At 37.8% G+C, this 15,230-nt stretch overlaps 1 protein-coding gene across 4 annotated transcripts in view; it reads left to right on the top strand.

The window, feature by feature from the left end:
* Nucleotides 1-15,230, top strand: part of LOC145984114 (uncharacterized) — a 677,559-nt gene that overhangs the window by 376,470 nt on the left and 285,859 nt on the right. For 3 of the 4 annotated variants that reach the window (XM_083117547.1, XM_083117546.1, XM_083117544.1), the window contains one exon: nt 4,042-4,236. The exons of the other annotated variant lie outside the window; for it this stretch is intronic. In XM_083117547.1, coding sequence (XP_082973673.1) covers nt 4,042-4,236 — 195 coding nt within the window. The remainder of the gene's footprint in view (nt 1-4,041; nt 4,237-15,230) is intronic. 4 annotated transcript variants of the gene reach the window in all.

The following is a 15,230-nucleotide window of genomic DNA, read 5'->3' as shown; positions in this document are numbered from 1 at the left end:
GAGGGAAAGAATACTTAAAAATTGTTGTTTTAATCCAAGGTAAGAGCGTGGTGTAGTGGTTATAGTTCTCGATTGGGCTGCTAGCGATATAAGGTTCGATCCTCCATACTAGGTTTTCTTTTTATTCTTTTTCTTAAATCCCCTTCTATTAAACAAGAGCATGGTAACATTATTTGTAATAGCAGTGTATAGTGACTACATTGTTCTGCATATGGAATTTATAAAAAGAATAAACAAATAAATGAATTGACACACGTTCAAAGGGATATTTTCATGTTATAAGATCGTGAATTATGATACTCTAACGATAATTGAGTACTGCTTCAAAGACATTGACAAATATTAATGAAATAACTATTTATACAACCTTAGTGACAATGAAGTTCGACCAGTCACAAATATAGGAGTGCGTTGTGAAAGAAGGAGAACACATGCATATGCTGAACATATTTTATTCAGCAGGCTACATGGAACAAAGGAAAACATAAATTTCCGCTGCAACGCAGCAATGTATGGTGTCCACACAAAATAAACATTTTCGTCCATCTACACGTGACATTGAAGTTCGACCACTGTTAGAGATGATCCTGTTTACCATGGTGTGACGACGCCCCGTCGGCGAATAACTGTGGCAATGCGTCGGGGCATGCTGCGGACGAGTCGTTCAAGGTATTCCACATCGATACGGTGCCATTCCTCCTGCAAGCAGGCGATAAGAGCAGCCACTGTCGTGGGTCCCCTCTGTTGCACACGTCGCTTTAGAACACGCCACACATTCTCAATGGGCGAGAGGTCGGGACTCGATGGTGGCCATGGCAGAGTTCGCACGTGATGGCGAGTCAACCATTCTCTTGTCAGCCGCGCTGTATGAGGCCTGGCATTGTCGTGTTGAAAGATGAGACGCCGCTTGTGGAACAGGTGCCTTCGCACTGTGGGAAGATTCCGTTCCAGTATGCGTGTATAGGCGTGTGCATTCACAATGCCCTCACAGACGTGTAGTGGGCCAACCCCAGATGCCGTCATGCATCCCCATACCATCATTGACGCAGGTTTCTGTACCCGACGTGCATAACATATTGCTTCATTCTGTTCCTCCTTCCGACAAATAACTGTTTTCCGTATTTTCCCGTACACAACATTGAAAATGGATTCGTCCGTCCACAAAACCCTGTTCCACTGCCGAAATGTCCATCCCCGGTACATTCCTCCCCACCGTAGTCGATTGCCTTTGTTCAACATGCAAAGTAAGGGTTTACGTTTCGCCTTGTACACTCGGTAACCGCATCGCTGTAGGTAACGGCGAATGGTTCTGGTTGACACTTCAATGTGAAAGCGTTCTCGATTCCACAGTCGTAATTCGGCCACAGAAACATGATTGTTGGTCTGGATATAGCGCCTAAATATCCGTAGGTCACGCACGCTCAGCAGGCGTTTTCGACCGGGGGCCTTATCTGGCTCTGTAGAACCCGTATTTTGGTAGTGTTTGATTATGCAGTGGACGGTTGACTTGGGTAAGTTCAGTTGGTGCCCTATTTCCCGTTCACTGAGTCCATCCCGTTGCAACTCCACCACTCTTCTCCTCATGGTGTTGTCAATAGGTTTGCCCCTGGCCATGGTGACGATGCACTGCGGTTCCTCGGTGCACAGCACGCGCTTATATACGGCGGACTCCCTTATCGTGTCCGTGACGTCATGCTTCCGTCGAATGCGCCACTATCTGGAATTTTTCCATATGGGTCTGGTGCCTGGTCGAAGTTCAATGTCACGCGTATACTTCCCCGTTTTCGTTCTTTACGTGAACTTGGGTGCAACATGCTGGGATCACGATTCTTGCCTGCTCACACGCCTCCTCTTACACACATGCGTCACTTCTGCGGGTCACCCATTCCACCGCCTATGCCTCTGTGCATTTAATCACGTATTCCTTTCTGGTCGAACTTCATTGTCACCAAGGTTGTATTTGTGGCAATTCAGCACATACTAATTTGACCCCTTTTCACACTCGAGTTTAATGCAAGAATACCTCCGCAAATATCGAATGAAAAGTTCTCATCATGTGTCATTTTCCATTAAATGTTTTCGCGAAGTCGTACTACCTTCGTTTTCTTTGTTACAAACAAGTATTGTTTGCACATTACATGTAGGAGGAGAGTTGGATCTACATTTCACATTGGTCAGCTCCTTCTACTTGCTTTCAGGAGCGAAAGCTTGTAGTGTAGTGCTTACCGTTCAAGACTGTCAATCTGATGGTCGTAGGTTCAAACCCTTCCGGTGGCAGAAAATTTCCGTAAGTTTTAGACCTTTCCCATTGTGTTCAATGTCCACGCCGTGTGAAACTGAATGATTCAGTTTGGAATTAACGATGGGGGGAGGGGAAATATTAAATTACAAAATCTCCATTTCAACGAACCGAGATGTGGACAAAACTTGGATAATTCTTATAAATATTAAAATTACATTTTAGTGGTATAATCGCAGGTAAAATCAAAGATCTTACATGGAGGATTTTACCTTGCTCTGAACTAAGCCAAAAGGCATTTCGAACCGATCTAATACATTCTCCAATACATTTCAAAATGTTATTGAATGTTTCATGTCGATTATTTGACCAATGCGTCAATTCTTGACGCTGAGACGATATTTTATGCAACTACCTCTTCTCTTCAGTCCCTTCTGTTCTTCTCTTCTCCTTCTTCTCTTCCCTCCTTCTGCTCTGCTTTTATCTCATATCGCCTTCCCTGCTTTTCTCGCATCTTATCTCCATCCCACTCATCTCCACTCCTCGTATCTCTTTTCCTGTCTTAGATTTCCGACTCCACTGCACTCTTCTTCTCTTCTTTTCGTTCTTCTCTCCTTTACTCTACTCCCCACTCCCCTCTTCTCGTCTCCTCTTCTCCTCTTCTCTCATCTCGTTTTCCTCCTCTTTTCTCTTCTTTGTTCCATTTTCCTCATTTCTCCTATAATCTTCTTTCATTCTCCTCACTACATCTCCTCTCCTCGTCCATCCCCTCTTCCTTCTCTCCTCTACTTTTCTCTCCTCCTTTCGCTTTCTCTTTCTCCTGTTCTTTGTCACCTCTCGTTTTCTCTCACCTCTTTTCCTATCTGTAGATTCATCAGCGATGAAATACTAGAGAACCTATTTTTTTTTCTTTGAGAAAGAATTTTGTCACTTGCGATATAATAGTGATCTTTTTAATAATTTTATACAATAATGCTTGTTTTTATTTCTTTCGCGTATTTTATAAATATCTATTGTGCATGTGGCAACCCTGAAATTGAGCCTAACTCTACACGCAACCCACCAACGCCTTGTGTAAATTGGGTTGCCTAGTTTAAAATGTCGTTGTCCTAAAACTTTTGAGTGACACTGTACAGTACTCTACTTCATTTACAAATTGCTGTTTCGTAAGCGTAACGAAGGAAATTAAAGTAGCTACTCAAAATTCATGGCAAGGTAATAAAATACACTGGGAAATTTGATGAAATTTCTTTATTTTGTTTCATTCTGTCATTTCTTCTAGTATCGGGTGGCCCCCTGAGAGGCCTCCAACCATGTCGCTGGGCCAGGTTAGCAGTTAGTTACGACTTTACTTAAAACAAATTTCTATGCAAATGCACCTTCAGCTGTTAATATTGGAGCGATTAATTCCATCAAATAATGTACAGTTACACACAATGCTTTGTGTCAAAAATGATTGAACAGTATTTTAAAGATTATTTCTAATATCTTATTTTGAAGCTTCTTCGTACGTGCTGGAAGCAGTGTTCCGATGCAGAAGAAAGCTATTTCAAAGAATTTGAAACTTTTTACTCTGTGTGTGTATGTGCATGCAAGTGTATGTATGCATTTTCTCTAGTAGTTGAATGATCATGGTCATTACTTGACAACCGCAAGGTCTTTAATACAATTTCTTGTAGGACATTGAGTGGATTGCAGTCTCATTTAGCTTTAGTGTAGCTACAATACATTTTATAACATATAGTAGTAGTAACTTTTCTTCAGAATAATATCCACTCATTACTTGCATGTTTTGCGTGAAGATGATGACGAATGTGAACTGCTAACAGATGACTGCCATATCCTTGGTCCAACATGGCAATGTCGCAACACCCTTGGGTCCTTTCGTTGTGAACGAAAAAGATGCGAACGTGGTCATGTCTTACTCAAATCTGGCGAGTGTGCACCTGTGGAGTGTCCAGTGGGTTACGAACCTAACTATGAAGGAAAGTGCAAAGGTAGGATTATATGTAAAATATTGAAGCATTTATTCCTGCTTTATTGAAGTTGATTTTTAATAAATATTCACAATAAATCCAATGTAATACAATTTGGAAACTAGAACTTTAAAAATCGAGTAAAACTGTGTACTAGCTATTCATATTATTTACAACATTGGCCAGTGGAGGATTAACAACCTTCTCTCTTTGGGGGTCAACAACCTTTTCTCTAGTTATGATTCAGTGCGTTCATTGAAAGTTTTAGTGTATTGAGGGGGCCTCTTCATGGAATCTGAGCCCCGGATCTATTTTATGCATTGACCTCGAGTAATTCAAAATGGCTTCAGTAACAATATACCGGGTGTTTCATAAATACGTAATTGAGGGGTTACAACAATTTATTGCAAGTAGTGTAATTGGCTATATTATAAACCCGAGAAAGGATGAGCCCCTCTCAGGCAGATTTGCCTACACTTAAAACTTGCTCAACATGCCCATATGAGCTTTTTGCTCAAGTGTGGAACCCCGTCTAATCCAAGACTTTTGTAAAAATGCCCTCGGGAAGTTCCCGTGAAATGATGAGCCCTCTCAGATTGATTTGCCTACACTTATAAAAGGCACTTCTGTGAGATTGTTGTCCATAAATTTGTTAAAAATATGCCCCTCTTGATATTTTTTTTGCCCACACCTAAAACTAGGCCAAACGTATTAACACACACATACACACACACACACACACATATACATATTTACTTCCGGTTTAAGTTCAATTGGGCACCAGGTTCAATTTGTTTATCTATTATTAAAACAATGTATTGTGCAGAGCTCCTCTAGAATTGCTCTGTGACTCTCTCATTTCTTACATCATAAACATATGATTTTTCACCTATGAGAATAACACTACATATGGTGTCATCAGGTAATGCCTCATGGAATTCACAGATAATTTTAATGTTTGACCTGTCATTCACCACAACTTGTTTCCTTTTTGAAGCATTGATGACAAACATGGGTCTCTGTGTTTTGAATTCATCTGGTGTGTAATACATGTCAGTATTGCCAGTAGTGACCCTTTTGTATGATGTAAATGCCTCATATAATTTGAGGAAATCATCCTTGGAAATGTCTAAATTATAATTTTCTCTAGGAAATACCTCATTTCTGCCATTTTTAAGATATATGTTCTTGATGTTGCAGTTATCAAATCTACTTGAATTTTTTTCCTGATTATTGTGTCTTCCATTCTGAAACAATACCACCACAAAATCCGGCATGTCATATTGTATGCTGGAGAATGAATTTGTAGCATCAAACTCATAATAAGTACCAGTTGCGGGCTTCTGTACACATTGATATGTATAAAATTGTAGAGGAATCTGTGGATTTTTTATTATATCTGCTTTGTATTTAAGAGCATAACTGGCTTCATATTCAACAACTGGGATTCTTAGCTCCATAGTCTGAATAATGCATTTGCCTTCATCAGGTAGGGTATTGGGCAAAGCTTCCCCTGTAGAGTTTAATGTGCTGTACCTCATCAAAGCATTGTTATCATTTGCAGCTCTTCTAAATGTGATTCTTAAACCACCCTTCCACATAATATCTTTGTAATCTGAGAAGAATCCTGGCAATAGGCGCATAGGGAACAGCACTGTGTGGCTCTTAGATATAATTTTATCACCAGCCTCAAATCCACCTATTTTGTAGTAAGAAGCCTCGGTTTTGGATAATTTTAATGTGGCCAAAGCTGTGGAGGTAATGCCGGGATAATCCACTCTGTTTATAACAACACCATGCTTTCTGATCTCAATTTCAGAGAACAGATGCGGCACAAAATTATCTACCAATCTTATATTTGAATTTGCCGGATAATCTGTTCCATCGAGCTTTACAACATCAAATTTGATGTATAGATCTGCTCTGTGGGGGTGTATAAAGCCATCCCCTACATCAAGATCAACCTCAATTTCTGTGTTGGGTTGATTTAAATTTGCAAATGTCCTCCTGTTTGGGGGGAATGATTGTAGCTCATAACTCTCAATATTTTCCATTTTTTTTTGTATGTATTTTTATTTAAATATTAATCTCTATGATTGCAGTTGTTGTGGCTCCAGCAAAATCAACTAATTCTTCTTTTTCATTAGTGACCATCAATTCAATATTATCTATTCTATTATGGCACACAGGAAAATATAATGTTGGGGATGGAGTGTAGATGATGGGCTCCATAAATTCAGAATTAGGTTTAAATGTTGCAATGATGCCAGTTTGTTTGTGAGTGCCTATACCATTTGATTTGGTGATCATACCCTCAGCCACATTACAGTGAATATTCAGAGTCTCTATGGCTAAGAATTTAGGTATATTAATAGCAGTGTGTTTGATGGCCGCTTCAAGTTTTGTGTTGTTCTCAAAGCCTAACAGCTCTCCTATAGTACCCAGATCCACTGTTTCTGTAGCAGATACATTCTCTACTCTGTGAGTGACAGAATTTTGACTTAACACTACACCTCTGGGTAATTGAGCATTTAGAGTGGACAGATTATATTGCCCTGGAGTGATGACAATTTTTTGATCCCCTACTGCAATTGTATTGTTGTGGTGTGTAATATTAGGGATCAAGTACATGCCATAAAATGCTCTGAGAGCTATTGTTTTGGGATACACTATGTCATCATGTAATTTGAGTTTCAATATTGAATTTTGGCTGGTGAGATGGAATACCCCCATGATGTTTTAAATACCACAGGGCCTTTTGAAAATTTTCAATTGATGGTTTATTTATTTGAGACATATATCTAAGAACAGATAAACCCAAATGTCCGCAATTAACATCTTTGAAGTTTTGAACACGGGCATTATTGTAATAAAGATTAGCTGAATTTAGATATTTTATTAAATTTTCAGGTGGAACACCTCCAAATGAATCAAACACAAATGCCTCATTTTTTAAATATTTAAGATAACAGATCCAGTGAGTGCCCTGATTTTTGTACTTATCCAAATTAACAATGCCACACTCTTTGTTGAGTGGTTGTTCTGGCAAAGAATCAGACATGTACACACCTCTAAAATTTTTGATGCCCAGTGGCTTGATTAAAGCTTCAATATCTTGGTTTGTAAGCGGCTCTTGTTTTTTTAAACTTATTCATGGCTCTCTTAACACCTTTGCCTTTTTTCTCCATGGCCAGGTTATGGCGCCTCTGCTCATCTAATTCTGCCTTATTTTTCTTGGCATCTATTACTGTTTTTGCTATGGCAGCTGATCCCCCAGCCAAGCTCCCAACAGCCCCGAGAGCAGCTAAGATGGCAGGGATAGTAAATATGAAACCCCCCACATGTGATTTTTTTCTTGATTGCTGTAATTTTTTTAATTGGGGGGTACTAAGCAACAATTTCATACCATGTCCCTTTGCAATACAAGATTTTTTTTTCTTGCGCTGCTTTTTGGTCAAAAGGCTATCAATAGGCCCAAGAGATTTGAGACCTGCATAAGGTATTTGATACATAACACCCTTGGCCTTCATTGTAGGTTTATTATATACATATTCACAACCCCCACCCCAGTTTTTGTTTGGTGCTCATAGCTATGGTGGTTCCCAATGCTGCTATTTTTTCACTTAAAGAAGCATCTTTGCTTACAAATCTACCAAATGCAGCCTCTTCTAATTTCTTGTCTGCAACATGTCTCTTGTCAAGATCAGAATGTGTGTTGTATGCTATGTCATGGTCTCTACAAGCAGCATCTAGGGGATTTACACCAGGATCCCCTCTGTTTAATCTATGATCCAATTTTGTGCCTGGACCACAATACTGATAGCCTGAAATGTGTAGTTCAAATGGCAGCTTGTTTATAATGTCATTAACCAAACCCCGACCCTCAGAAATATTCCAAAATTTAGGTGGTAGAGTATTAATAATTTTTATAAGATATCCAATCCCCTTAGTGTCATTCACTATAAAATTAGACAATTTTGTGCTTATCATGTCCATAATTCCAACCTTTTCATTGTAAAAATTGTGGTTGCCAGCATTTTCCTCCCCAGCTATCACCAATAACCTATCTATTTGTTTCCTGACATCATCAACCCAGACAAATTCTTTAGGCAGGGTGTTGTATTGTTTGATTCCACTGCGAGTCTTGATCTGTGACCATATGGGCTTGATTAAATTTTTGTATTTTGCCCCACTGCTAGACTTGACTCTTTTTTGTGTGGGATCATTGTTCTGGTATAGAGCATCTGATTTTATTAATATTTCTTTGTAATATTCATAATCTTGATCTGTATAGCTGCCAGGCCTTTTCCTAGTCATCAGTTCCCACAACCCAGGTGTTCCGGGGTACTTAACAAAAGCACCTTTTTCTCCGAGAGGAGATTCTGAATAAACAATCAGATCATCCCCCATAAATGTTACTCTGAAATTGCCAATTCTATGTATGATGCTACCATCACGCTCTGTGTCAGCATATAAGCCAAAGACCTCATCTTTGTTGTCTTTAGGTGTGCTTAAATATTTTTGAGCAAGAAGACCCAATTCAATAGGATCCAGAGTAGCTTCAATTCTTCGAGGAGCAACAGGACTAGGTGTATGAATACTGGAAAGTGGGGTGATTGGATACTCTAATATGTTCCTTGCAGCTACAGGTACAAGCTCTGTGATCAAATTTTGATTTTGCTGTGTAACAGTTTTGATATTTTTACCTAATTCACTAATAGCATCAATGATAGGCTGTTCTGTTTGTTTGTGTTTTTCATAAATTCCTCGGTTCTCTGATTTCCATCCCTTAAATCTTTTTACAAGATAATCTCTTAATTTAAGATCATCAATGATTGGCCTTTTCATGTTTATTTATATATGTTTCAATGTCTAGAAAATTGTTGATTTTATTTCTGTATTTGCCACTATTGGGTTTTCTTGTCATATCAATTGTGACAAACCCATAACTGTCCTGGTTCCAGCACCTGCTGCAAAACTTAGAAAAATCATTGTAGCTCAAGTCCCCACCTACATATTCATCATGTATGTGTTTGAGGTTGGTATGATCCTGATGAAACACACATATAAAATTGCTGTTGTCTCGGATCAGCTGCTTGGGTATTTTTGAAAAAGTCTGTGCCAGGTAGAAGCAATCAATGTTTTTGTGGCGGCCCTGTGTAAAGAAATTTCTAACCTTGTTTTGATTATCCAGTATAATGTCATCAAACACAACAACAGAATTATCGAGAATTTCATGAAGTGGCTTAACATCTGGTTCAAAAGTGGCTATATCCAATCCATCATATAGCTTCATCAGCTGCTGATATTTTAATTGTTCCAAGCTCTTAGAGAAGACATACAAGTGCCTGTTTTTCCAGTCTAACCAGTTGGGTGCCAATAAAAAATTATCAACCATTAGTGTAGTTTTACCACAAGCCGATGGCCCAACAATAAGACACCTAATATTATCAGGCAGCAAGTTGCCATTTCTCTTATTCTGCTGTTCAGGTTCTGGCAGCCTTTTTATAACATCCCAGGTGTTCATATTATTATTTTGTTTGCATCGATCCAGCTGTGTTCTGGGAGTCCTAGCCATTTGACAAATAACTTGTTGCCTTTTCTGCGGATGATTTTTTCTATGAGATATGTGTCAGGCTGTTTAGTTTTGTTGAGTTCTTCTTCATAGAATCTGCCTTTGAGAATTTCTCCTCGGTGATCTTTTATTATATATGTGTTAAGAGTCCCAGGTTTAATTTGAACCACTGTAAATAATTCAGTGCTCCAGTTTCTTGTAAAGCCTCTTTTGAATAAGTGCTTATATTTGCTGATTCTTACTTGATCACCAACCTTGTATTTGGCCTTTCTTGTTGTTGGCTGGTATCTAGGATAATAAACAGTCCTGATCAATTTTTGCTCATCAGATGGAGTTACTTCAGAGGGTTTCATGTTGATTGTGGAATGGACCGAGTTGTTATATTTATGTAGAAGTTCTGGAAGAATATTAATCCATTTATAATTACCTTGAAGTGTAAATTGTTTATACATAAGATTTTTTAGGGTTTTGTTGAATCTCTCTACAATTGAGGCTTTGAGATCACTGTAACTCGAATAATGTTGTATTGCCTGGCTTTTAATAAATTGTTGAAACACTGAATTATAAAATTCTTTGCCATTATCTGTTTGCAAATAGCGCGGGGATCTTCCACTCTGATTGATGATTGTCCTGATGGCTTCTGTAACACATGCCCCAGTCTTGGATTTGAGTGGCACAGCCCAGGCAAATTTTGAAAATGTATCTATGATAGTGAGTAGATACTTGTTGCCCTTGTTGATTTTGTCTAAGTTTTTCAACTGTCCACTTGTCATTTCAATCAAGTCCCCTTGCCATAAATCATCTATGCCCTTTGTGACTACTGGGAGTCTCTTAAAATTATGTCTGGCCTGTCTGTGTAATTCATCAACAATAATTTTTCTAGACGTAATATGTAAACAAGAATATTGCAACTATGGGGTGTTCAGCAGCTGATACTGCAGGATTTTCTAAATATAATTTGTCTCCTATTTGTATTTTAAATTCCAGAGATCCATCATCTTCAACATATGCTGTTTCTAATGTATTGGGATCTGTAAAATCCTCCAATTCTACACTGGTGATTTTTGCTTTGTTATCAGCATTTGTTATTGATAAGGTGGGGTAGTTGTGTGCCTGTGGTTGAAGCCAATATTTGATCTTGATTGGTCTCAATGTGCCCCCAACAAAAAACTGGTAATAAAATTGTGCAGGGGACAGCATATATATTTTGCCACCTGGTGTAAATGGTGAATCATATTCTTTGTTGGGGATGCTGTACAATTCAAGAATTACTGTATGTTTTGGATTCTCGATTATGCCTGTTATTTCTTTTTCTGCTGTAAGCAATCTGCTTGTTACAGATTCAAGGTGCTCATTGATGGTCCTAACAACATCATCATGGCCTGGCTTGATTTTTATGTCCACAACAAGTTTCTTGTATTGTTGCACAATTTCTTGTAGCTGGGTGGCAAAAACAGACAGGGCATTTGCTTGATTGGATTCCATGGTTCCTAGCTGTTGCTTGATATTAGCTACAATTTGTTGCAAATTTTCAACAACTGCCAATTTTGAATTTTGAGCAGTAAGATCATGGACCTGTCTTCTGATATCCTCAAACAGGGCATGCAGTTCATTAATATGTTGATTAGTTGGTAGAGTGGCCACTGTCTGAGTGAGTTGTTTGATCTCTGTCTGGATATTCTTGATATTTTCTGATTTCAATATCCTATTCACTGCCCTCTTAATATTTTTAAGTTCCTGTGATGTAGGTAGATTTGATACTGTATTTTGCAAAAATTCAAGTGCCAATTTTACATTGTTTAATTCAGAAGCATCAGCCACATTTTGCATAGCATTTTGGAGCAGGGCTATATCTGCCTGAGTGGGTGTGGATTGTTGTAAAATTTCAAGTTTTGTTTGGATATCATCGATCAAGTGATGAAAATGTGATAGTTCAGATTCAGTGTTGAGGTTTTCAAGCTTTGTGATTTGTTGCTGGACACTGGCAAGGGTGTCTACAATACCGGGCAGGCGGAATTCTAGAGTTTCTTGTACATTTGCCAAATCACTTTGCACTGCTGCTATTGTACCTTCAAGATGGGTTATGGTACTTTGAATTTTTCCAAAATCTTCATATGTTTCAAGTTGCAGCTTAATGTTGGCAACACTCCGAGTTATTGCACTCAAAGCATCAGAAGATGGCAAATTGTTCATAAAATTTTCAAGTGTCTCAATTTTTTCTTTAACCTCGGCTATGGCATTGTGCAGAGGATCCAGATTAGGTATTTGGAGTGATTGAATCTGTTCTTTTAGAGTGGAAATCACTAGATCAAAATCTTCTTGTGATTTTATGCTTTTGACAATTGTTTGGAGCTGTGCCTGGACATTATTTATCTGCTCTTCCAATTGCTGTTTCAATTGCTCAGAATTGGTGGCCTGGGTCTTAAATTTGGCTTGAAGAGCTGCTACAGCTTCTTCTAAACTTTGAAAATTATCTAATGTTGCCAGATCAGTATGTTTTTGAAGCAACAATTTGAGTTCAGAATCAATTTTAAGAAGAGGGTCCATGCATTGTGATTGTAAATTTGTAATTTCTAATTGAAGACTGGCATTGAGTGTGCTTTGTAAAGCTTGTAAATCACTTCTTAATTTCTTGACTCTGACATCAAGCATCAGAATCTCATCACTGTGATCTTCATGCCTTGTATGGCCAAAAATATCATTAGGCATTTTTGTTTTTAGCGGTTATTTATTATTGAATATCTGATTCTTAATTCTATAAAAAAGGGTATAAGCTTGTCATATGATCCCGGGACCTCAATATATAAGCAGTCACCAGCAGAAACAGTATAAACAGTGCCAGAAATCATGTTTGAGTGCTTAATTCTATAAATATTTCTCCCTATTGAAATCTTGACATTGCCCTCAGGGGTTGTAATAAATTGCAATTGCCCACCTACAGGTAATTGGTAATGATTTAAATTATTGTTAAATATGTACAATGTTTTACCTGTTTCATCATCAACATCTGTAAGTATGCTGTTCAGATGAATAATTAACAAAGCACTCAGTTTAGATATTATATCAGAAGAGGGTTGTGGTGTTGGCAGGTCCATAATACCTTGTTTTTTAAACCCAAATAAGTTCATAGGCATGTTTATTTATTTCATATCATGCTCTGTGCTTGGGCATTGATTGCCATTTTTCAAATCACAATGACCCCATGGTAGAGTATGTATGCCAAATGATAAAATACATCTCTTATCATCATGTGGGTCCAGAGCCACTTTTCTTACATTATTGCTAGTCAATAAGTGATCCACACTCTGAATTCTGGATTCTGATGTTTTGATTGTGCTACATGATTTGAGACAATTTTTATAATCTTCAAATTGGAGCTCTTTTTCAACAGTTACTCTGCCAATGCCCTTGGCTTTTTTGGCAACAGCACCACTACATGTTTCAAAACTGTACATCTTGGCTCTTAACCTAGCAAATGCAACAATAACATCACCAAGTGTCTCATCTTTTAACTTGCCAGGCACCTTTTTGTTGTGGTGTTGAATCTCTGTATGTTCACTGGTATCAAAATATTTAAACAATTCAGGCTGTGACATATCTTGAAAAACATCTTCTGTTTGAATGTCAAGAACAAAACTATCTGTATCCATGTACATCAATTTTACACAATTACCATAAAAAGGTTTCAGCACATCATAATACAATTTTAACACATGTAATTTGGCCAATTCCAATATCACAGCCCCTACATAAATAGGTTTATCAAACTTAATATTTGTTTTTTTCATGTTGAAAAGTGCCATATTTTCATCATAAATTCTTCTGTAATTGAAATTAGGCTTTGCAACCAATTTTTTGCTCAGGCTGGGGTCAGTAATTATTTTAACATCGGTATGTTTTCTGACATTTTCAATAGTTTTGCCATATACAGAATTGACCATCAATTTAAACAAGGCCTTATCAAATTGGCTCATTGCAGATGTTCGAAGCTCTGTATTTGTATTAATATATGGCTTCAACCATTTTAAGTGCCTGAACCTCAAAACTTTTCCAACTTTGGTCACTTGAACACCATGATGCATCAGGAACTGGAGGTTTTTGTAATATATAACATAACCCTGTTTTGGCTCCAGTGTCATCATGAGCTTCTTCTGTTTAGAGCCAGGTGAGCACTGAACCTCGGGAATTGGGGGCAGATCAGAAAATATGTTGTGTAAATAATCTGGAATTGTCAGATCAACCTCTAATAAGAGGCCATAGTCACTGTCATCAAAATCCTTAAGATTCTCAATATTGAAATCTTCAACCCATTCAAGCCCTGAATATGGCAGTTTATCCATCATGGCATAACCATACAGGCTGTTTGCATCTACATACAGTATATAATTTGATGGCAGTGCTGGATCATAATCAGGAATATATTTGTTATTTGCTCTGGCATATCTCTGAAAACATTGCACCATGCCTCCTCTTATACATTGTTCCATAAACAGATACATATCTTGATCTTGGATCAGATCCAATTGCATTTTAGTGTTTAAAAACATTGCAGACCATGCTAGGCCCGGGGCACTGTAAAAATATATTGGATCTAGTTCATAATTTTGCATGGAAGATTTTCTGAATGCCTGCAGTATATCAGCTAAGAGGGTCACATCAAGTTTTAAATATGCCCTGTGATAATCACCAAATGTCTTGCATTTTAAATTGTTCCACATCAACTGGGCATGGTGATAATCATCATCAGTGATTCCAGATCCTCTGATTTTGCTGTAAAACTGTTGTTTTGGTGGCAGAGAACACTCATAAAATTTAGAAAAATCTGTAACATAATCATATGGATATACACCATTCCGCCTAATTAATTTCAGGTCCTGATTTGGAAACAAAGCACATGTGATTTTGAATTGATCATCAGATAATTGAGTGGCCAGTGTAGCCAGGCTAGCCGATAAAATTCTGTAAGAATCAAGAAATCTTATGTGAATAGGAACACCATTAACTTTAATTATTTTGTTAATGGCAATATATTTTTCATCATTTTCAGCTAAAATATTTAAATTCTGCTTGTCAAACCCCTCGTACCTGATCAGATGATGAAAATCATAATTGGATGCTCCATGGCAAAATATGGGGACAAATTTTGGTCTCTGGATCTTAATATTACAGCTATTACACAGGGCCATTAAGAATTTACCATCTGTATGAGAATGGTGTTTCACCTTGATATTTATATCTGAAAATTCAGAATCACATACCGGGCATTTTTCTGCATTGTTGAAATCTTCAATCTGTTTCTCTGTTAAAGGCAACATGGGTTTTGATTTTAATAAGACATTAGATGCTATGTCATGGCACTCATTTTCTATTCTATGTGCAAGTTCTTTGATGGCATCTGCTCCCATGTATAAATATTCTTTACTAACAACACCATCCTGTA

The sequence above is a fragment of the Lepisma saccharinum genome, chromosome 2, assembly GCF_977018435.1.
Source record: "Lepisma saccharinum chromosome 2, izLepSacc3.1, whole genome shotgun sequence".
NCBI lineage: Eukaryota > Metazoa > Arthropoda > Insecta > Zygentoma > Lepismatidae > Lepisma > Lepisma saccharinum.
The sequence above is the reverse complement of the archived record's forward strand: the minus strand, read 5'-3'. Positions and strand labels throughout refer to the sequence as shown.